The 23943-nt window shown below is 37.8% G+C and overlaps 1 protein-coding gene across 1 annotated transcript; it reads left to right on the top strand.

Moving 5' to 3' along the window:
• Positions 1–4: 4 nt before the first annotated feature.
• Positions 5–22974, top strand: TXNDC11 (thioredoxin domain containing 11; the record flags this gene model as incomplete). Its single annotated transcript, XM_008938151.1, has 11 exons — positions 5–33; positions 859–880; positions 3348–3569; positions 4276–4373; positions 6316–6445; positions 13031–13124; positions 14323–14435; positions 15613–15813; positions 18277–19060; positions 21502–21647; positions 22861–22974. Coding segments are annotated over 11 exons (1953 nt in total), but the record flags the coding sequence as incomplete, so codon positions are not given.
• Positions 22975–23943: the final 969 nt, after the last annotated feature.

Raw genomic sequence — 23943 nt, 5'->3', positions numbered from 1 at the left:
CGGGTCTCCGCCGGAGGTAGCGTGCGGTAGCGTGCGCACCCCCATGGCCTGCACCTGCTTCAGACAGAGGGGTGCTTGGCAGCTCTTCACCCAGTCTGGGGGAGCTCCTCTTGGAAGGCGGACCTTTCTTCGCTGGAAAATTCTCTTTGGTTCTTGTTTGCTGAAAGCCTGGCATACACGGGTACGGAGCATGTGGATCCGGGTGATGTTTGTAGCTGGAAGCATAGGAAGGGTTGGGTGATACGCTGGAGGCATGGAACTGTGCTGCGGCTGGGCAGCTCCTTTCTGGAGCCTAAACTGGGATCCGAATGTTCTGGGTGGGTTTTAGGTCAAGATGAGTGCTTCAAGTCATACTATATTAAGTACATCTACTGTATTTGGAGTTTGGTTTTGGCAGTAGGAGTAGGCAGAATCTGATTTATTCCAAGAAGTATTTGATTCACAGGTAATGTTTCTGAAAATAACTAAGGCCACCTTTTCTCACCTGTCCACTGGGGTCCTGTTATTTGAATTGCTGTGAATTTTAAGTCCATGAATGAATTTCTCTGTGAGCAGCAGTGCCTTTTTTCAGTAGTCTCTTCTTCACAGTGACCAGATAATTTAGATGGCAGTGTAAAGCACTTGCCATATTACAGAATGTGTCATGAAGGATTTTTGAACTTAATGATCTCCCTGTTTCATTGTCCATTGCAAAAAAAACCAAAAATAAATTTACATCTTATGTTTTTGTTTTCTTCCTGCTCTCCTTTACTTAAAACCTACATGTTCCTTTCATTTTACTGCTAGCTGCGTTTGAAAACTTACAAATGGAATGTGCTTCTTGCCACCCTGTTTTCTGTACAGGAACTGTGATTAAAGGGCTTTGGCTTTTCAGATGATGGTTAAGTAGACAATACCAGAAGAGCATTCCCTGTCCTGTCACTGTCAGCAACATGGGTAGTTCAAGTGTAAAAATGCCACATGCAATTCGGAGGACAGTTAATTGCACGTTACCTATGACTACAGTACAGAGTTTCTTGCCACACTTTAGTACAGTTTGCAGGCAAGTCTCAGCACCAGAGTACAGTTACTGTGATTCCAACATGTAACTTTTGAGACGGATGGATAAAAAGTATGGGAAGGAAAAATTCCTTTACTTCAAGGCAATCTGTCAGTAGGGTTTCAGTTATTGCAGGTTTATAGTGTCTCAAGGAATAGCCAAATGAAGCCTGACCTGACGTTTTATAATTGAAATCCTGGGGTTTTGAACCTGAGTTATTTCTGGCACTATGCAAATGTCTTTCTAGACAACCCCACCCTAAGGACCTTGCAGTTAAAGAGGCTGAGCTGAGCCTACAGGCACTTGCGTGTGCTGTCCTTTATTACCAGGCTGTTCTGCTGAAAAAAGTTTTTATATGCTCTGTGCAGCAGGTGAATAATGCAATCAGTGTTATAACAAACAGTATGTGATTACTATGTTTGTGTAATTGTTTATTATGTAATCTTCAGTTTGTACTTGTATAATTTTTAGGAGTTCAGAGCCCTATTCTCTTTGTAAACCTGGAGGTTATGTAAAAGTATTCTGTTATGCATTTAGCATTGCAGAGAGAGGAACTACTGAGCAAATAAGCTAAAGAAGCTGGTAACTGTTGATTGGGTTCTTTTAATAACTTTTGGAGTTTCTTTCCCATTTGAAGGTAGCTGTGTAGTTCCTGGCTCATCCATGACATGGAACTTTTGTAGGTCTGTTTTACACTTTCTTGCAACTTGGAGCCAATTTCATATCTCATTTTTAAGGCTTATGCTGTAGTTCTTGAACCAGTTGTCCACTTCCAGTTGAATTCAGTTGAGGAAGCAGAGGTTTTAAACGTATTTAGTTTGTCCATTTTCATTAAACTAGTTGAGGAAGAGAAGTTCTAGTCCGTGCCTCTGCAGAAGTGTGTGCTGCTGTGAGGTGAGGACGCAGCTGCCGTGTTCCGCGTTCAGCAGCTCTGGGTGTGTGCTGGTCTGTGAGTTAGAGCTGTAGCACACCCCTGCCGTGTCCTGGCCAGCTGGCAGTGAGGAATTGGGGGAAGAAGCCAGCAGCCTGGATAAGTACAGGGTGCAGAACTGGGAGGGAACCAGGTGCTGGTTGTGAGGTGGCATAAGAACCTAAGGCTTGGGGAGGGAGGTGCTACATTACTGATTGGGAGGCAAGGGAAGGAACAAAGGTAGAAGTCCACAGAAGAAACTAGATTTTTGGCCATCTGTATCAAAACATAATTTTGTGGAATTGATGACTTGTAAACATGAGGAACCAGTTAATATTTTCAAAATTCTGGATTTTGAAGCAAGTATTGTCTCTTACATATGATTTACGAATTTCCATAACTTGTAGAAAATATACTAGGAGTGGTTGTTAAAAGTTGAGCTTTTAAATGTTGTGTGATTATTAACTTGGAAATGAGAGAAGAGCCAGGGCTTTTGTGGGTCTGCCTAGTAAAAACAAAGGTACTTCTAACAAACTAAAATGATTGTGAAGTTTGAAAATGTGGCAGCACTGTTAGGAGGTTACTTAACATGTGAATTTGACAGTGTTTGGAGCTCAATAATTTTGTCACAATTACTAAAACCTGAGAAGGATCAAATAACAGAGGAAAGGTTCTTTGTATTAACTGTTTATTGTGACACAAGGCAAAGGAATAAAAAGTCTTTCCTAAAGCTTGCTGTTGCATAAGGAACTGTGGCAAATTCGAGCATTACAGTGGTGGGGCCGGTTTTCAATCTGCCCTGCTCCAGTATGAATATAGTGAGTGGAAAGTTTTGGAATTGAGAAAATATAGAAAAGAGAATACGATCATTCGTTTGCATTTAAGGCAGTTTATACCATAACAACTTGTTAACACCTTGGAAATGCCAGGTTGTGGATTGTTTGATTGCTGATTTGGTAGAAGAGGATTTCCTGAGTATTTGATTCACATTCTTGGTATTACCGGTCAAACATTTCTTTTAAGAAACTTAATCTGTCATAATCTCCAAATGGAGACTCCATTTGTTGATACTGTCCTGGCATTGAAGAGGAAATCTATCCTGAACAGTTTGCAGTCCCTGCTCCAATCAGTAAAATAACACACGTTTACAGTTTTTGTTTTCTAATACAGTATAATAGAACAGAAGTGTAGAATATTTTAAAGCAAAGTGTAAGGCAAGATAGTAGTCTCCCTTTATATAAACATCAGATCACAAAACGTTATGACCAGTGTCTCTTCTTCTATCAGGATGCTGTTACCTGAGGTACAAATGTTAAAAGCTAAGATTAAAAATCAGGGCTTTGGGCACACTGTAAACTACTGCTGGATAGTCTCAATAACCACTCTTAATTTCCTTCCTGCAGCAGAGCAAAAGATGTAACAATGCCAGCAAAGCTTCCAGTGAACTTTTTCTCCACAAGATCTCCAGTCATTGATCTTTTTCGGGGACAGTTGGACTATGCAGATCACCTTCGTCAGGACTCAGAAATCGTGCTGTATTTTTTCTACGCGCCATGGTGTGGCCAGTCCATTGCAGCAAGAGAAGAGATAGCACGTGTGGCTAGCAGGTTGTCAGACCAGGTAACTCCAGAGAAGATACAAATCTTAAACATGACCTTTCAGCTTTGCAGTCTCCAAGCCAATGCAAATTTCTGACATCCCATGGGCACCAGTAGGACTTGAAAGCTCACATTTTAGAGCAACTCAGCCAGTTTTCTTAATTTTAACTTAACATACAGTGTTAGAGAAAATGGACAAAACCTGTGATCCTGCTCAGCTGTCTTATTTCTGCTCCTGCATGGGGAGATCTACAGGGGTCTTCTTGTAAAGGGTTCTCAGATTTATTCACCTGCCTTCAGACAGAAATTGCAGGGTGTTTGCTGCCAGTTCCAGGATCCTTGGAGACACTGGTAATCGTGTAAGATTGCAGCCATAGCACTGCAACTTTCTAGCAGTTGGTTACCTGTGAACAATTCACAGGTACAGCTATCCTAAACCTCTGCTCATTGAGCTCCACTCTGCAGAAAAAGTAATTAATCCAGTTCATAAATTTGAAGGATTTAGATTAAGAAACTTGAAAACTAGAAAGAAGATTAGAAAGGATTGCTGCTGCAAAATGACAAAAAAAAAAAGTCTTGTGTGACAGAATTAAGAGGAGCAGATATGGAAAACTTAGCTGAGAAGAGACTGAAAATAGCAGATGGAATGGATTGGAAAAAATACATGTTAGATAACAAAGGTCAAGGTAATGTGCTTTGTTAGCTGTGAATTTTTACCTGTTTTGCAGGTGCTGTTTGTGGCTGTAAATTGCTGGTGGAACCAGGGGAAATGTAGGAAGCAGAAGCATTTCTTTTATTTTCCTGTGATACACTTATACCATCGGAGGTAAGATTTCTTGCACACAGTCTGGGTTTTTTGCTATTATTTGGGAAACAGATATTGTATAGAATTTTCTGTTTTGAAAATGTTATAATTATGGCTATAGTCAATAGTTGTAGAGGAGGAGATTTTGGGTGAAGCTTATCCACTATGCAACCTAAGTGTCAAGAAGGGCTGTAAGTGTCAGTTAAATGATGTACTGTGCAATTCTTGATCCTTAAGGAACTTTTCTCTTGCCTGTGCATCTCCTGGAAGTTCTGCCTCCAGTTAAAAGCAAAGAATTCAGATTTACATAGTAGTTTCAGGTTTATGCTTGCTCTGTAGATGGATCATATCAACTGGTCCTATTTGTGACAGCAATAAAGTATATACTTTAGGGCTATTGAAGTTAGTGGGATTCAAGTGCATATTTAAATGGCACTGTATACTGAAGATTTTCTTCTAAATTTGAATGCTCCAAATGTTGAGATATCACTGTGTAAAATTTTATATAATCTCACTTTTTTTTTTTTATTACCTTTTTCTCTCTCTTTTTATGTGGAGCAGAAGGTAAGGAAACATTTTCAATGCTAGGTATGATAGAGCTGGATGATGTGTAGTTCAACACTTGCATTTTTCTTGTGTACTCTAGTCTTGAACAGCAGCCCTCTTCCATTACAGAGGCTGATTTTGGTTTTTGGGAGGATTTATGTATTGAGGAGGAATAATCCTGATCTTTGTCAGCTGAACTTGGAAGAAACCAGATGGCACTGGCATAATTCAAACTGTAATTAAAAAAAAAAAAACAACAGTCCCACTTGGATGCACATTGACTTAAACTTGTTTGATCTTGAAATTACAATGCAATAAAAGGGATACACTTAAGTATTACAAGTAACCTTAAACAGAGTTGCAGCAAGATGAGAATTACGTTTGTACTGATACTTCATAAACCCCCCAAAGGGCAATGCACCCCTCAGGCCTGAGACATTAAACCCTGAGCATTGCATACTGGGCACGTGACATGCTGAAGAAATGCAAGTTGCTGTTCACACAAAGGTTTGTAATAAACCAGTGTAAGATGTAGAATGCTCTACTGGGATCTAGAATACTATCTCAAAGTATCTGAGTGTAGGTATTTCAGAGCGAGCTGGATGTTTTTCAGAGTGTCTGTATTTATAAACTAGATTAAAAAAATGCATCACATTAAATTCTTCAGTGGGAACAAACTAACTCCTTGTGCTTTTTTCTTTGATTTCATTTTGGACCGTGATGCTGTGTCCAACCTAATGATAGTAAATCAGATGCAAGATTTCAAGGGGATGAAGGGGGTTCTCTGGAAGTAGTAGCCATAAGGCCTGGCCCACATTCTGTTTTAGCACTACCTAGTGTGGTGTGAGCTTCTCGATGAGATGGCTGGGGGAGAAACGGTGGACCCCCTCAGTCTGTTCATCAGTGGTATGACTGGATTTGTCCCTGCTTTAAGTGCTACTTGAAAGTCTATGCAAAAACATTGCACCTTTTCAGATTGATACTGTTTGAACTTTTTATAAAGATTTTTAAAAATCAAGTGAAAATAGCTACATTTTTCAGATCTGTATTTTTAAGTCACGTGTATTTACTCTGAATGAAAGAGAAAGATATGATCATATAATAAGTACCTGCATTTTACCAACTTCTTTTATGGGACTTGGAGGTGGTCTCCATCCCTTCCACTGTTGGTCCCCACCAGCCCACTGCACCTACCCACAGGCACTGCATTAGGGTCACTGCAGTTTCTGTGCTGTACTTCAGGTTTGGTGACACAACTCCCCTGCCAGTCACAGAAGCCACCGTTAATTCACACAGAGAGCAATTCCCCAGAGGCTGAGCGTGCTGTCTATCTAACTCCTGTCTCTGCCACCCCCAGGAGGGACTCTCTTTATTGTTAATTTAAGTCTTAATGTTTTATTATTCTTTTTGGTACTAGTTTTGGACCAATTGAATACAAAGGCCCAATGAGTGCTGTTTATATTGAAAAGTTTGTTCGCCGGGTGATGACACCACTACTCTACATCTCGTCTCGATCAAAATTGCTAGATTTCCTCTCAAATTATGAGGTACTTATCTCTCTTCTCTAGCTTTACCACTGTGGTTCAGAAAGAATTTGATTTGTTTTACAGTTAAATTTGATCTGCTCCAAAGTACTAGTTTATTTCCAGGATTCTGAAATCAGTGCCCTGTAAATTTGTTAAAATCATTAAAAAATGAAATGACAAATTCATAATGTTGGTTCCCTGTATAGCGACTCTTACAGTTCTGTGATGCTCTCAATTTACAGTGCCTTAGTATGTACACACAACAATCAAAGTTGCTACGTCACCAAAAAGTTTCATATGAAACAGAAAGAAGGGAAAAATCTTTCCGTAAAAATCTTGCAATATAAGTTGGGAAGGCATTTGAGAAATATATAATCATTGCTTTAATTTTTCAAGAAATATTAAACCTTTCCAATAAGATACATCTGCTAAGTAAAAACAAACGTGCAATCAGTTGAAATAATGGCTCCTAACCACTTTGTATGCTGTAACTTCATGAACTTGATCCACTGGTACATGGTGTTCTCTTAAGTTTTGAGCTGTTGTGTTCAGAGGTGCCAAGACTCATAGCAATGCTAGTGGATTGGTAACTTCCTATTAGACAAACTGCTCTTACAACCATTTATAATCCCTTTATAGCTGTTCATTTCTGTAGTGCACAATGGAGAAATGCCATGATCTTACCAGACCCCAGGCTGTTGGAGTCAGGTGCTGTGGTAGTGGCCAAAAGACGCGAGGGGCTTGAAGTGAGTGAAGCCGAGTTCCTCTTGGAGTCAGCTGTGCTGCAGGGGCTGGTGCTGTGGCAGGGTGGAGCAGGGCCTGTGGGGCTCGGTGGCACCTGCCACACCCTAAGGGGATGCACGCTGGCAGTTACCATGGGCAGGTGCTGTGCTGTTCACACTTCAGTTCAGGAGCTCTTTGTGGGTTGAGTTTTCCCGTGTTGGAAAAAGACTAACAGACAAATTTATGGGGGAACCAGAAAATATTTTTTTAAGTAGAGCTTAGCAATTGATCAGGTATTTTTATTTCTGTGTTCAAGCTGTCTTTCCTCCTGTGTTTCAAATTCTGTGGTTCCAAATCCCCAATCTCTGTCTATGTTCAGCATTTGTTGGTTCTTTTTTCTGGAATGGACCAAGAATAGAGTCTGATCTGTCATACTGCCCTGCAGTCAGTTAAGGCTGAGATTATTTCCCAGTCTGTGGCACTAGGTGCTCAGTGTCTTTTCTCTGTAATGTTAAGCACGAGGAGGAGAGGGGGAATGCAAAAATAACAACCAACTCATGCAGTAAGATCCATTCAGTGAATGGCATTGGCTAGTGCAGGTCCAGCTGAGTGCAGGGAGAAAAGCAAATGATGAGTGGTCAGGAGTTGGGACACAGAGCAGACCTAAGAAATAGGAAACTGTATATGAAGATGGATGGAGAGGGAAACATAGGCACAAAGGAAAAGTTACTTTTAAACCAAAAATAAACATGCTTTTTCATAATTTTAAACAGTTAGAAATGTTCATGTTTCTAACTGTTTTCCATGCAAATTGAGGAAGTTTATGCCTTTTGTAGGAGAAGAAGCAGTCCAGGAGATGACTCCTGTGTTTAACAAGTGAGAAAGTTTGAAAAGTAGGTTAGAGGAAGTGCATGTGTGGCACAAACTAATTGCTATTTTCAGTGCCTTGGCTTCTATCTTCCTTCAATTTTTGATCTTTTATGTATTAAAAATGTTCATTTTTAGCAGAAGGGAAAGATGAAAGAGTACTGTAAAAGACAGACTTTGGTGTGGGTATTTTGGCCACTGTTTGCTGCTTGATCAGGTTTTTGTGATTTCTTCATTGAAAAGGCAATTAATTTGAAGGTCAGAGTATTTTGTGAAAGATTTGTCATCATCAGTATCTAATTTGCAGTCTTGTGGAATACTGTAAAGGTACCAAGACAAACATTGAAAGCATTTTTTGGTAAGTTGGACCACACCAAAAGATACTGCAATCTAGCAGTATTTTATCTGGTATTGAAATGTTAATTAGCATGGTTTTGTTGCTCAGAAATGCTGATGAGCAGAATCCAGCTAACTGTAAGAGCAAGTGATGTTAGTTATGTGTTGTTATGTCCATTCCTCGACCGAATAGTGAACACCATGAGGTTCTGTATTGCTCTCAAAAGAGGGCGCTCAAACCTCATGAAAAAAATCCTATGTGAAGACTCAAAAATTAAAAGATTCTGCACTTTCTGTTACTACTTCAGGTGGTTTTTTTTTTTTTGTGGTTTTGGAATGATACTGGTGCAAAACTAGGATGAGATAAGAATCAGAATTTAATGGATAAGAGCAAGGAAAAAATATTACTTGGAAAGCACTTAAAATCTTGGAATGTTGTAGGAAGATCTGGATTATATCAGGAGAAAGATAACCTAGTTCCTACTGTAACTCCAGGGACCTGCAAGTACCTATGGTCAGACTTCTTGTGGTCTTTTAACTGCAGAGATGTAACAGTTTCATTTCAATCCAAACCGGCGTGTCTTGTTCCTCATCTGACTAACCCAGCTGTTAGAAATGGCCTCATCCTGCCCAGGCACACAGGAAGAAAACATGCAGCTCCTGCAGTTCAGCAAAAAGCTTCCTCCACTTAGGAACGTTCAATGTGCCCAGGGAGCTCATCATTTTCTGGCTTCAGGAGAGGAGGTGGTCTACCTGGGAGGTAGCTGGTGTGTGTCACAACACAGTATCAGCTTTCTCCTTTGCTCTGGTTGTGCAGAAACACTCCTTCAGCATTGACCAGCTGTGCAGGGTCTGACCCAGAAGTGAATTTTACTTAATAGCTTGCTATTGGGTGGGGTAGTGGGGTGCAGAGTGTGTCAGAATTTGCGTTCAGTTCTGGGTACACGACATTTTTAATGTCATCAGAAAATGAACAGTCTTTTACCTGTAAATTCAGTTAATTGGATATCAGTCAGCAGTTTCTTTGCATTTCTACAGTGTAGAATTAGTGGTATGTAATGCTGGCTGTTCCCCAGATGTAACACATTCCTCCTGCTGTTTCCTTTCTTGTGCTCACAGATGAAATGAGGCAGGAATTGCTTGCCTGCACAGGTCTGAGATTCTGGAAAAAAAAAAGTCTCCCTTACCTCAGTGCAATCTAGCCAAAACATAAAAATAAATATAAATCAGATTAGAAATAATTGAGTAGTGAAAGTGTTTATCTAATTGTAAAAGCTAATCAGTAGCTGTGTTTTTTTTTTCCTGGTCTTTGTTCTCATTACTTCACATTTCAGAGCTCTTTCACTGCATGATCATTTAATACTCTCCTGCTACTTTCCTGAGTCACCTGCACTTTTGATGATTCCCAATAACCTGTGCAAATTTTGTTCCTCACCCTTCCCTCCCTTTTCAAAAGTGTTTACAGAACTGTTGAAAGATATGAGCATCAGTACACATCCTGCCTGCCTATCTGTGTGGGAAAAATGGTAACTTCGATCTGTAGTTTTCTGTCTTTTCTACAAATCTAGAAATAGACCTTCTGTGTTGTTCCTTATCACCTTAGATTCTTCCAGCATGTTTGGTAATTTCTTGTAGGCTTTTGAGGAATTACAGTAAACTGCATCTGTCATCTACATGCTTACTTATTCCTTCAAAGAATTGTGATAGACTTGAGGCATGGTTCAGTAATAAAGCCATGCTGGCTGTTGTCCAGTAAGAAATACCTGAAGATCTCTGTTAATTCTTAAATTTTCTGTGGATTTGCTGTTCTGTAATTGTTGGGATTCTCATGGAGTCTGTTACTTGATTTAATGGGCATCACACATCACTTTCCATTCCTCTGGTTTAGAAACCAAGCAAGAAATAGGCTACGCTACAGTTAATGATTTTGTATTTCTATATACAGGTTTCATTAGGAGATGGTGCTAATGACTTCACTATAGAAGTCTTTCAGGTTTGTTCCAAAACCACTTCTGCAGGCACTCGGTTTGAGACAGGTGCTAAAAACTGTTCCATGGGAAGAAAATTTCCACTGTGCTCCCCTCGAGCAATGCCAGTGCTCCTAATCCAGCATCTTTAAACTATCTCTGTGTTACATTCTACTACTTTATCCTCCAACTTTATATAGCAGCAAGTGATATTCTGTTGAGCAGATTATTCTGATCTGCCTGCATGAAGATAGCCATAACTCCACACAGATAGCTGCCTGGAAGCTGCTGATCTTCAATAACAGCTTGCAGGTAGATGCCCACCTGAAGTACATGTAGGTAGCTTTTGCTGCACCAGTTGTTGATTGTTTAGAGGTTCTTATGTGAAAGGAAATGGGAGTTGCTGCTGTCAAACTCCTCTCAGCATACTTGTATTCAAAACAAGGAACTTCTTATTTACATTGAGATACCTCTCCTCTAAGACTTGAATCTTGTACAGAGCAAGATTCCGTGTTAGTTGCTAGCATCTGGAAGTGTTCAATTTTGTTCAAATGAACCCAGTAGTTTGTATTAGCAAGTGAATCTCTTCATTCTGAGAGCAGAGCAGGAAAATTTGTATGGTACTTGAGAAGCAGCACAGTATTTTAGACACTTCCCTTGTATGTATGATTGCAGCCTGTAACAGGGGAAATTTTAAATATTCTGGGATAATCACTGAAAGGACATTAAGCAGATCACTGATTGTACTGTGAGAATATATGCTAATACTATATGCCAATGTTTTCTTATTGAGAAAACATTTTCCAGAACTGTCTCATGGCAACATCTTACTCTTCACAATCTGGAATTCTTGAGCTGCTACTGGTGTATAAAGGAACTGGTGTCAGAGTCAGAACATCATCTTTTTTAATAACTTCCTAAATACTTATAGATCTGACATTTGGCTTCTTGTCACATTTTACTGTCACTTCTGACTCTTCTTTCATTCACTGAGGCTTTAAGTTTGCTGTGTACATTCAAAAAGGATCCTAGAAAATGGGAAACTAATCTATCTCCTTTATTTGGTTCACTTGAATGCTTTAGAAATTTTTTTATAAGGGGTTGTTTTGTTTTAGTGTCTTAATTTGGTACTGGAAGAAAGATGAACATTAATTACTAACCTGTTTGTTGGTTTAAAATGAAGAATGGGTACTATTATTTTGCTGTATGTTTTCACTTCTGTTTTATTTATGTTTATTTTTTTTCTTTATAATTGCTATTGCAGACATTTCATTAATTGCTCGTATCTTATTTTTATTATTGAACATTTTCTTGGGGTACCTCATAAGGAATTTTTATTAATAAATATCTTGTGGTTAGCATTCCTGCATGAAAGATAATTCCTGCCTAAAAATAGCAGGTCATTAGTTGGAATGGGCAGTGTTGTTATTGGTGAACATCCCAAGACTGCTAATTTACACTGGATTAGCTCAATTCATGTGGCTGGTATGAATAACTGAATTTATATCACTAACGACAGTAATGGGTAAAATATGTGCTCATATTTTAAAAATAAATTTTAAAAATTGCATCTAGAACTCTACAAAAAAAAAATAAAGCAGCCTCTGAAATACTAAATGAAAATATTTATATGGGAAAATATTTGCCAAACAAATGGATGATCAGTGTGTCATCTTATTCTACAGCAATCCCTATACTGTTCTTCCATTCTGTGGCCGTTTCTGTATTCACTGGTGCAACCAGGAAACAAATAACACAAAATAACCGTATTCCATCACTTGTCCTGCAAGTTTATTAAGTCAATTTGAGTGATGAGTTAAACCCCATAATTAATAATAAATTTAAATGGATTATATTTTCTTCCAAAATTTCAATTAAGTTTTGGGTTTAAAATTTTGGAACGAGAGAAGTTTAAAGACTACACACCTCTCTGTTCCAAGTCAGCTTCTCCCAGATTCTCTTCCTGAGTTTAATAGGAAGCCATTCAGGCTTCATACCTGGCAAAGTCAATAGGCTTACTTAGGGATGAGTCTTCTAAATTTTCAGTTGTTTATTTGGCAATTTGAAGAAGTTTATGAATATGCAGGTGGGATATGGGGCTCGTTCATTATTTTTGTGCAGCTGGTCTCTCACTTGACTCCTGCGGGATATCCTGGAAGAATTTAGAGTGACTGGTACCTTAATGATGGGATGAGAGGTTGGCTTTGCAGGTCAGGTATTTACACACAAAACGTGTGAGTTCATATGTAGTTGCTTAGTTGCTAATTATGTGCAACATAGTGAGCAATTAAGATGTTACTATTTAAGTTGTTTATACACTGAAAAATCACATTTGATACTCCAGTTCTAAAAGAAGTCTTTAAGATGCTTATGGTTCTTGGCTAGTACTGACTCAAAATAGTTGTAAAGCAAATACTAATTTTATTTTTGGTGGACTTTAGGAGCTAGCATAGGAAATATGTGGTTTGAAACTTAGGCATCTGCAATCATAAAAACCCTCTCTTATGCATAGCTTTTGAATGACAACTTTAGAATTTATTTCCATTCAGTCTTTTAATATTAATTTTTTTTCTTGCAGTACAAGGTGACTTCTTCTGTAAACATTGTTGACCTTCTAAAATCTGTTGTGTTTTACTGTAGGTAAATAATTGCTGTGCCCTGTGTATTTTATACTTGAAAATAGCTTAACTGCCTCTAATTCTTATTATTTCAGCCTGGAGTTCTAGGGTTTTTTGAGTTCAATGCTTCACCTCAACCACCTGGTTATTTAACATTCTTCACTTCAGCATTGCATTCATTAAAGAAAGGTAAAAACTTCATTTTCATGATTAAAGTGATCTGTGAATGAGTTATGTATATATGCTTCAGTAGTTCTTTGCAACATTTTGTAAATTGGGAATTAATCCCTTCTGAGTCTTTCTTGATGTTGATATAATTATGAGACTGTCTTATTACAGTGCAAGGATTGCTTACATAAAAGGCTTGGCATGTGTTTGGCCATCAGGGAATGAAGTATATGACAGGCTGCTGTTCAAGGATGCTTTAAGACAGAGTTTCCTCGAAAACCTAAATATGTGGCTGTAACATATGACAAATTTGAGAGTATTTGTCTTGTGCAACATTTGAAATGTCAGGTTCAGAGGCATTAGGATGAATGTGACTTTGCCAGCCCTTAGCGACTCAGTTCAGCAAAGTCCCTTCCTGGACAGAGTTACAGAGCTGGTACAAGGTAGTGTGAGGAGAAGGACTTTCTGCCCCTGGTGTTTTGCATTAGTAATCTAAAATCCAAAACATCTTGTGTTTAAATATGCAATATTTGAATATAATTCATAAATTCTGGATAGAACTTTAATAAAGTCTAGATTAGCATATTTTATGGCTGTTTCTTCCTGTCAGCAAATTAAGGAAATTGATATTGTTATTCTGATTTTTACTGTGCCACTGATTGATATATGGCACACAACCCGTCTGCCTAGATTTTGTTCTGTCATTTCCCCATTTATATGTTGGGATAGCTCCTTGCAACATAAAGATGAGAAACATTCTATCCTTATGTGTGCATATTTAGAAATACAGAAATGCTATAATATTTATTTAAATAATATACATCTACTGTAAGTGTACATCATCTAAACAGTCACTGTTCATACCTTTTTCTTCTATGTATATCTCATCTTGTCTTTTGAGATGCCATAACATGTAGCAAGGGGCATCTGTGATAGTAGATTCTATATTTAATAAGCAAACCAAGAAATGGGACAGTTCAGGTTAACATTCTCTGTAACCTGAGTGCAGAAGAGGAGCATGTTTCTTCTTCCTGCCTGCTCTTGTCATCTTTCTTCTGCCTCACTTAATCGCCAGTATTGGCAGTTGCTATTCAGTCAGATTTCTCTGGCTTTACACAGTAATGTTCTATGTTTTGGTTTTAAGGTGTTCTTCTAAGGCTTTGAGGAGAGAAGTTCAGGGTATGTAATGTATTTAACCCCTGAACACTGGCCCTTTCAGATTACCTTGGGACACTGCGCTTTGGAGTGATCACGGACAGACGTGTTGCAGAGGAGATCTCCTTGGTGCATTCAGGCACTGTGTACCTGCACAGGCACGCCAACACTTCTCTTGTGAGTGTTTTATTTATGTTGTAGTGGCTCTGGGACAGTACTTGGAGATTGAAGCTCTGTTATGTTAGACCATGAATAAATGTTTCACAGAGCTTTAGGATACAGGATGCTTAAGAACGATGTTTTTATACAGTAATACAAATTTTCATTTTTGCCAGTCAGCAGCTGTTCTAGTAAGACCCAAGCTGATTGTCTCTATCAAACAAAACCCCAAGTTTCTCAGAAATGACTATACAAAGATTTTTTTCCTGAAGTTTATACCTCTTTCAGTGGGTCAGAATTAGGAGGCTCCTTGAGTGAGCATATGGAAAAAGAGATTTTGTGGAGGGATAGTAGAAATAGTGCAAAAAACTTGCATTTTGGTTTAAAGGTACCATTAACACTGATGATAAAAATCATGCAAATTAATTTAATTGAAAATTCATAGTAACTTTTAATCCATGTGCCTCATTTATGGAAGACTAAGACTGAAAATACTAACTTTGAAGTTTGCTGTTTGAGATAGATAAAACTCTGAAAGTAAGTATTGTAACATGTGTTTTGTTCAATTGAGACTAGGGAAAACAGATTTTTTTTTTTTTTTTTCCAGGTTAAATTACTGGTAAATACGTAAAACTAATTTTATCTGTGCAAATGATTTAAGATAAACTTGCCTTAATTTATTAAAATTATTCTAGAACCTGTGAGCACTTGTTATGTATTTATTTTCCCCACATTGAATAATAAGAAATACAAGTTTTAAATGCAGTCTTGATATTGAGTTCTTGACAAGACTAATTTAAAATTAGTTAATATGGTGAATGAGTAGTGAAAAAAGTTTTTTAATATGCTGTGTATTCAGATATGTGATGAAACCAACTTAACAGACTGAGGTCTTTCACTTCTAAAAAAAGCTATACTAGTGGGAAGAGTAAAGATTATAAAAACGTGCTAAAAGAAAGAGGAGCTTCCCTATTAGAATACTTTTTGCCTGAAAATGGTGTGTTACGCTGATCTGATGAGCATTTGGAAACATTTCCCAAAGGGAAAGGATATATGAAATGCTGAAGCTTGCTGAATAGTGTAATTGAATTTAGAAAGAGAGCTTTAGGTGTTACAGTAACAGAGCATGCCATATTTGAGAACAACATTTATTACTAAACCAAGTGAGGACAAATTATTTTTTCCCCCCTTCAAGATCTATCCAAATGACCCCATGAACTATACTGCTGAGAACATTTGCAAGTGGGCTTTGGAAAATCGAGAGATGCTCATACGCTGGCTGAGGCCACATGGTGGAAAAAGCCTTCTTCTAAACAATGAGCTGAAGAAAGGACCAGCACTTCTCATATTTATACCTTACAATCCCTTAGCAGAAATCCACCCTCTTCTAGATGAAGTAAGTAAAATAATTTTTTTCAGAAGTACTAGAACTTGAGGACTCCAGTCAGAGTGCTGAGCCTAGTGGTGATATTTATCTCATTTTATTTCACTTTCCTGAGTACTCAGTTTTGTTTAAAAACACCTTCTCAAGCTGTGTTATCACAATGCTCTTACACTGGTTTGCAGCTTGCACACCATGCCTTTGTCTCATGTCAACAGTCTAGAACAAGCACCTAACTGTTTCCCTTGACTTTCTTCTTGTTGTGGTGAGTGCTGTGTGAGAGATGCACATCTTTGGTTTTCTGTTCCACCTGACAGGGCTCAAACAGAAAAGCAAGAATGTATTGAGTATTGCAGGACTTGTTCAATTTGTTCTATTTATCCTCTCCTTCTGTCTTTCCAGAGGTGTTTATGCAAGGAAGAATGCACCTTTTTTTTTCAACCAGTGTTATTTGAAATGTAGCCCAGCTGACACTGCTCAGAGCTAATCTGATTTTTATATCCTGTGTGTTCCTTAGTCACTTTCCAGTTTTCTCTTCCTCTGCCATTATTTCTGTTTCTGAGCTGCCTAGGACAGGAGTTTGTGTAGCTGTGCAGTAATTGAGATAGGGAAACTAACTTGGCTGAAAAATAATTTTTTTCCCCTGGCTATTTTTCAGCTGGAAGCCATTGTCCCATGTAGTATATCATAGAGCTGCACATCACAGCAGTGATTGCATAGCACCAAGGACAGTGTGGAACAAGGAACAAGCATCTGTGGGAGATGAAAAGCAGGGTGAAATTTTGGTGGCAATGCTGACTTACATACATAGCATCTATGTCCTGGAGTGTGATTTCCATAAAGAGGCCTAGTGAATATTGTAGTAGCTGAAGCAATGGGAAAGAATGTGTAAATAACTTATGATACAATATTTAGGCAAACTAGAAATAGAAATAATAAAAGCTAGATTGCTACAAGATTAGGGAATTCTTTGTGGGAAGACTGGAAAAGAACTGTGAGGATTTTTTGTACTAACCTTTTATTTTTGACAGTCTTAATTCAGTGATGCTGTAACATTCTAGTAAGCTGTGCCACTCTACTTGGAAGAAATCAGTGCCACCTAAGATACTCTGTTTCAGGTTTCATTCTGTTAAATAACAGTATTTATCTATATCAAAAGGTGAAACGAGATACAGAATACTCCAGTTGATCTTGTATATCTTCACTTTTAGAGAGATGTTATGCAATCTGTTTACTACAGGAAGAGATGTTTACTGTATCTGTCATGTGGTTTTCATGAAGCAATGAAACCACTTGACTGTAAGGCAGTTGCAAAGAACAAGGCTGTCAAGTTTTATGTTGAAAGCCCTGAAAGCAATTTTTTTTTTCCTGATGGTAGCTCACTAAAATGAGATTTCTCATCACAAATCTGTTTTTCTGTTCATAATTTCTTCTCATATTTCTCTATGTAGGTAGTCAATCTTCAGGCGAGGTTGTAGTACAAGAAGTCACGTTTCTTTTAAGTATTTAATTGAGCATTTTCAGGATGAAAGCAACTAACAAATTCTTAAAGACTGTAACCAAGTGTTGCTGTGTCTTAATACTAATGGTCCTGTGACACAGCACCCCAATAGATGTGACACTTCAACAACATCCCTTTGATAATTACAGTCTTTCCTATTAAAGTGCTATTGTGTAAGCAGTATTTTTATGTTCTGTATTTTGGTTATGTTTGATAGGTGAGGATTCTTTCCCATTTTCCTTTCTTCCATGTTCTGTTACTTTTCTCCTAGAAAGGGACTTCCTTCTATGGCCCATACATGTGCCTTTTTTGTTGCTTGTTTCCCCTTGGCTATGGAGAACAAATGGTGGTGCAGCACAGGAATGTTTGCACTGAGAGGCAGGCTTTTTTCTTTTTTCCTCTTTTCCTTCTTCTTCATTTCTCTACTGTATGCAAAGTACACCTGTAGTATTACAATTACATACCCATGACTGGGAGAATACTTACCTTGTTTCAGCACTGTTAGCGATTGTTACACAATTTGTGCATTACCTGTACCAGTAAAAATCTATTCCCTTTTCATATGGGAATGCCTTTATTAATTTACTCTTTGTATTGGAAAATAAGGGAATTTCAGGAACCTGTACTGATTAATGCTTCATGTCATGGAATTTAACCTTAAAATGTAGTGTTACTGCACTGTTATAAATATGATGCAAAGAGGACCTTAACATCAGTGTAGCTGACTGAAAAAATTCTAAAGTTTTTGTTCTGTACATCTGATTCTTAGATGCTGAAATACCTAAAAATTGAACTTTATTATCGTTGGAGTCTCCTATAATTGGAGTCTCTCTAAAAAGAATGAAGAAGAATAGTCAACTTGCTGTTTCTGAGATTCCATCTCTTAATTGCATGTATGTTGTAAGACCTGAAAGGATAACTGCATTCAAGAGAACAGTGTACAGTTAATCTTGACCTTTTGATTTTTTTTCCTCTAGATTACCAAAGTGGCCTTGGAATACCACAACTGTAATAAAAGCCAGGCAGCTGAGCCAGATCTTCAACGCTTCGGAGACACTGATTCACCAGTTTCCGACTCCTCTGTACCAGATGCATATATGAAATTATCAGAAACATTTTCTATAACCAAGTACCCATGTTGTAACACAGTGGTGCTTCCACAGTGGCATTCAATATCCAGAACTCACAATGTCTGTGAGCTTTGTATTAACCAGACACTTGGTGTCAAACCAAATAAAGTTCATGTGCCACACTGTAACTTTTTAGAGATAGAAGCAGCTTTGGACTCTTTCTACCTCCAGGAACATACCTTTTTTCAAGTTATATCAAATACCATAGAATGCAGCAATTTCTTAAGTTTCTATAGTCCCTTTAGCTATTACACTGCATGTTGCAGGACAGTAAACAGGCATTTTTTAAGTCTCATTAGTTCTGAGAAGACCATCTTTCAGACTCCCAAAGTCGCATTTTCTTCCCATGGGAAGAAAGATAACACCCAACATTCTATTCCTCACATTGAGGAAAGGAATTGTTTTATTCCTGACCTTCATATTAGTGGCACTAACATTACTGGTCTGAGCTGCAGGACCAACAAAACCTTGAATCTGTATCTACTGGATTCAAATCTCTTTTGGATATACGCAGAGAGACTGGGAGCCTCAAGATCTACTAATCTTAAAGAATTTGCTGTCATTGTTGACCTGAAGGAGGAAGTGCACTATGTCCTGGATCAAAATCAGTCACTTGCTGGATCTACCCTAGGTATGGTATCCCCTATATAAATGCTTGAAATAAAAAAAATTAAGTTTGCAAGTAAGCTTGTGAATGGAAAATAATGCCATTTTGAGAAGTGACACTATAGTCAACATTCTGTAATTTATTCTATTCCAATTTAGTAGTTAACCAGGCAGTAGAATTGTATTCTAGATGACATAAGAACTATATTTTCATATACCAAAAGTAATTTGCTTTAAAAGAAGTGAAGCTAAAAATGTGTGATTCTTTACTGCCTGATGCATTGAAGGAATTGGTAAAATGTAAGCTAATTTGCTTGTGGCAAAAAAATTACCATGCATCTAAAACATTTGATATTACAGAAGACATTTGTATATGAATGGTGGCATTTGTGTTTGTTCAGCTGTTTTATGTACTGACATATCCCAGAATTCCATAAGATACTGCCAATTTAGCAGAGACTGGCCCTTCCTCTTGTCCTCTGAAACCAACTCAGAAATTGTATTAGATTTATTTTGAAAAGCATGTGTATTTTCAAGGTGGAGATCTGAAGAGGTTTTAGCCAGATCTGTCGACACTATTTCCTGGCTGAATTGGAGGAAAGAAAAAGCCAAAACAAACCCAAAACCCCAACTAGTGCAACAATTGCAGTTCTGATGTATTTGCAAGTTTTTGTGTAAGACCCAGCATGCCTGGCCAAGTGCATTTACTGACATGATGATGTGCAAAACTGAGTCCACCTTCAGAAAATGCAGAGGTTTTTAATGTTAGCAGTGTAAGTAACCATGGGAATGAATCCAGGTGATGATAGTACTAAAAGTTTTCAAGGAGCTGGATCACTATAACTCTTAGAGCATTAATTACATTTCCATTTTTCTAAGTACGAAAGTGTGCACACATAGGACGAGTAGCTGTGTGCCTGTTAAGGATCTCATGCAGCCCTGTATTGTCTCTGTCCCAAATTCCCAGAAAAGCACTCTGGAAAAATAAACAGAACCCACGGTGACCATAAAAGGATGCTTAGGAAAATCTAAGATCAGGGTGAGGAGAGATAAATTTCCTTCCCCTTTCTGCTCCCAGTACTTTCTGTCTCAAACTTTTTTCATGTCAGAGGATTTCCTGAGCATGACAAAGTGTTCTTTGCTGAGTAACACTCAGTGTGTTTCTATTCCAAATCATTTGAACTTACAGAAAATTTTTGGCTCTACATATTTTTCAAGGAGTCAGTGTAATTTATGTTCAGGGTTTTTGTGTGTGTGGTTTGGTGTTTTTTTTTTTTTTTTTCACTTGTTTTACTTCCTTAAGTCTCTCAACTTTTGATATTTTAAAATAACAAAACAGATATGTGTTTAATACCTTTAAAAGAATTTAGTTTTTACAGATTGTTTCTAAAAATTCAGAAGTATGTCTTTTAATCAGCCCCCTCCTTTCAGTTATTACTTAACCATGCATGGATATTCCAAATCTGGAAATCGAGGGGGAATAAAGAAACTTGTTTTGGTCTGATGTGAGAATTTGATGAAATCTGGAATAGTAAATATAAAATTAGATGTACTTCTGTTTGCATTTCAGAGATAAACTTGATGATCTGGTATTTTGTATGCATGTACAAAAGTGCCAGTTTTACTTGGGTGCAGTTTTGGTCTGGAAATCCCAGCACAAGATGTTTTTCTATTTGATCAAATAATTATTTTTAGTGTGTTTGATATTGTATTTTTTGTCTTGATTGTGAATATTTATTTTCTAATGCACTCAATAATGTGTCTCTGTGTAAATTGAAAAGAAGGGTACATGTGATATCTTGCATTTGGAAAACATGCTCCAGGCTCAGTAGTGTAGGTGGTTGTGGGTTTTGAAGTTTTACCACTGGCCAGCTACTTGTTAAATATCTTAAAACTAAAGAAAAAGTTGAATGAAGAGGAAGGTGATCACTGATAACCAAAAGGTTACTGGTGATATTGCCATGGGAGTAGCACAGTCTTTAAAGGTTGAAAGCAAAAGGAGAATTACAGGGAACATAATTAAAAATGAAAGAGTAAAGGCAAACAAATGTGAAATTAAATGGAGCCTTCAAGATATAAGTCCAGATACTTCAATGCGATGTGGAAAGTGAAAAATGGTAGGTGGGTACTATTTATGACCTACAAGAGATGTATGGTTAGATTACGAGGGTAGGAAATGAGTATAGTACATTGAATAGGAGTAGAAGCAACATTGGAGAGCAGTGTGGCACTTGAAGAAGAGTGTAACAAGCAAAACAAAAGGAGAAGTTGTATCTTGTTTCACATCAGTGGTAGTTAGTAAGAGTTGATACCGTAACTGTCAACATTGATGACATGAAACTAGGGTTTAATTTGTGTTTTCTCTGGAAGCTCTTCTGTGGAAGAAAGTCAAAAGTTTCTAAAGTCAAAACTCTCAAAGTCACATATTTGTTAAACTGAAAAAACTTTGTGTCAATTTTATTTCAGAGAACTTCATAAAAAATTTCAGTGTTCTCTACAGTCCCTTGAGAAGGCATCTTGTGGATGAGCCCTCAGTCCATTTTCACGAACAGCGTGTCATCACTGAAGTGACTGCTGGTACCTTTCAAGAGACTGTGATTTTGAGTGAAAAGGTACATGCCTCACTATTGGAAAGGTTCCTTACAAACCATTGCTCAGCCTTCTGAGGAGGGGGTCTCATTCTGGTTTTTTACATTTATGGGCTTTGCTCATTTGTAACATCAACTGTGCTATTTTGTAACAATTCAGAAGGTGCTTTTTTTTTTTCTAAAAAGGCAATTTGGGATAGTGTGATCTTAAGTAAATCTGCAAAAGATCATCTGGTGTAAAATGCTGCAGTTGGTTCCCTGACAGGTTTCTGCCATAGTTCAAAGTTTGTTGAGTATTTGGGGTTTGGTTGGTTGGTTTGATTTGGTTTGGGTTTCTTTTTGAGGAAGTGTTGGTTTTTTCCTTTGTGTTTAAGATGTAGATTTTAATTTAAAAAGAAAAAAAGGCATCTGTGACTTGATTTGTTTTCCTTTTTCTTTTTTCCACTGTAGCAGAAGCACATACATAGTTTGAGGTAACATTGAAGAATACTCTTGATTTCTGTGTTTTGTACCTGATAGGAAATACATATACCACAGCTCTTTTTCTACATACGCATTTTTAGAAAAAAAAACCCTTACTTCAGAAGAAGTTAAATATTATTGCAAAGTAGACATAATGGGGAAAAAAAATGTTGTAAACCCACAGCATTACTTGAAAGCACCACAAAAATCCCCAAGCTCTACCACATAAAAGCTTTCCAATTGCATACCATGAAATTGCTTTACATAAGATGTCATCCTGAACAGTAGTTGAATTACTTTGATTTCTTAAAGATAGGATTGTAAGGATTATTTGCCTTTCAGGTCTGCAGTGAATGTATGCATCTCTGGTAACTGATTTCCAGCAGTCCTAACTCATCTCTTTTTTCATTTTCTTCCCCATATGAAGTATACAGTCACTGTGTAAATACACAGAATTTAAGATTACAAAAGAATTTCAGGAAGGGTAGTAAAGTTTAGTGCATTTTTGCTTAAAGGTAATGATCCTAAACTAAGTAATCTAAATAATCATCTTCATTTTTTCTTATTGAACAAGAGTTGACAAAGAGCTTTTGTGTGTTAACTCAGTAGACAGAGGACATCAATAAATAGCTTATAATAAAGTTTATTAACATTAGGATATTGTTTCCTTTCACATTTTAGGGGTTCCAAGTTTTAGATGTTGTGAAGACTAGTCTTCCTTTAGTGCAGATTAACTACAGTAGATAATCAAACTCTTCTCCATTTAATTTTGCAGAATGTGTTGCTGCTCTATTATGCACAGTGGTGTGGATTCTGTGCTTCCCTTAATCACATCTTTATTCAACTTGCTCGGCTTTTGCCTCCAGACAGTTTCACTGTGGCAAGGTAAAAAAGTTTCTAATTTCATCACTGCAGAATAGTGTATGTTCATTGAGGTCATCAGCCTAGAAAATAATTACTTTTTTTCTCTCTACATTCTTGCAATAGTAGATGTGAATGTAATTTGCTTCCTTTCTCTCTGAATGCATTATTTTGTTATCCTCTGTATAAAATTGGTGGGTTTCTCTCTCTCTGCAGTAGTTAGGCCTTTTAATTAAAATGAATTTTTAAACAGTGCAGTTAACCTTGAAGCTTCCTATTTTCAGGAAGTTAATCAAAACGGCAGCAGAAAATAATTTTTACCCCTCTCTGTGATAACTTGCAGCAAATAATTATATCTTGTAGTAATACTGTCTTTGAGAAATTGTTGGAGATAGGCAAATATACTGTTGAGGGTTAACCCTGGTGGGCAGCTCAGCACCATGCAGCCACTTGCTCTCTTCCTCCTCCATTCCCAGTGGGACAGGAAAAGCAAAGGAAGAATAAAACCAAGAAAACTTGGAAGTCAAGGTAAAACAAAACAAAATTGTCTAATAATGGATGGATAAGTGGAAGGAGAGAGAAAAAAGCAAAACAAGTGATCCCAAGGCAGTCAGTCACCCCCTCCTGTGGGCAGACTGCTGCCCAGGCAGTTCCCAAGTAGAAGATGACTAACCAGCCTAATAGTCCCTCTTTCCCCTTTGGTTGATGAGTATGACATTAAATGGTGTGGAATAGAGCTCTTTGGTTAGTCAGGTCATCTGCCTGGCCGTGTGCCCAGGCTGCAGTGGATCCAGTGTGGGGGGTAGTGAGAGGCAGAGGAGGCAGCAGTGCTGTGGAGGCGCCGGGCAGCAGCCACCCAAGCGTTCGGTGTTACCAGCACGTCTTCTCACCACACAAAACATTGCACCAGGCAGTTTGCTGTGAAGAAACAGGATTTCATCCCAGCAATGCCAGTTTATAGACATTTATATATATTACACATATGAAAATATATATA

The sequence above is a fragment of the Merops nubicus genome, unplaced genomic scaffold (assembly GCF_000691845.1).
Source record: "Merops nubicus isolate BGI_N331 unplaced genomic scaffold, ASM69184v1 scaffold52233, whole genome shotgun sequence".
NCBI lineage: Eukaryota > Metazoa > Chordata > Aves > Coraciiformes > Meropidae > Merops > Merops nubicus.
Note: the sequence above shows the minus strand (reverse complement) of the source record. Positions and strands in the feature narration are given on the sequence as shown.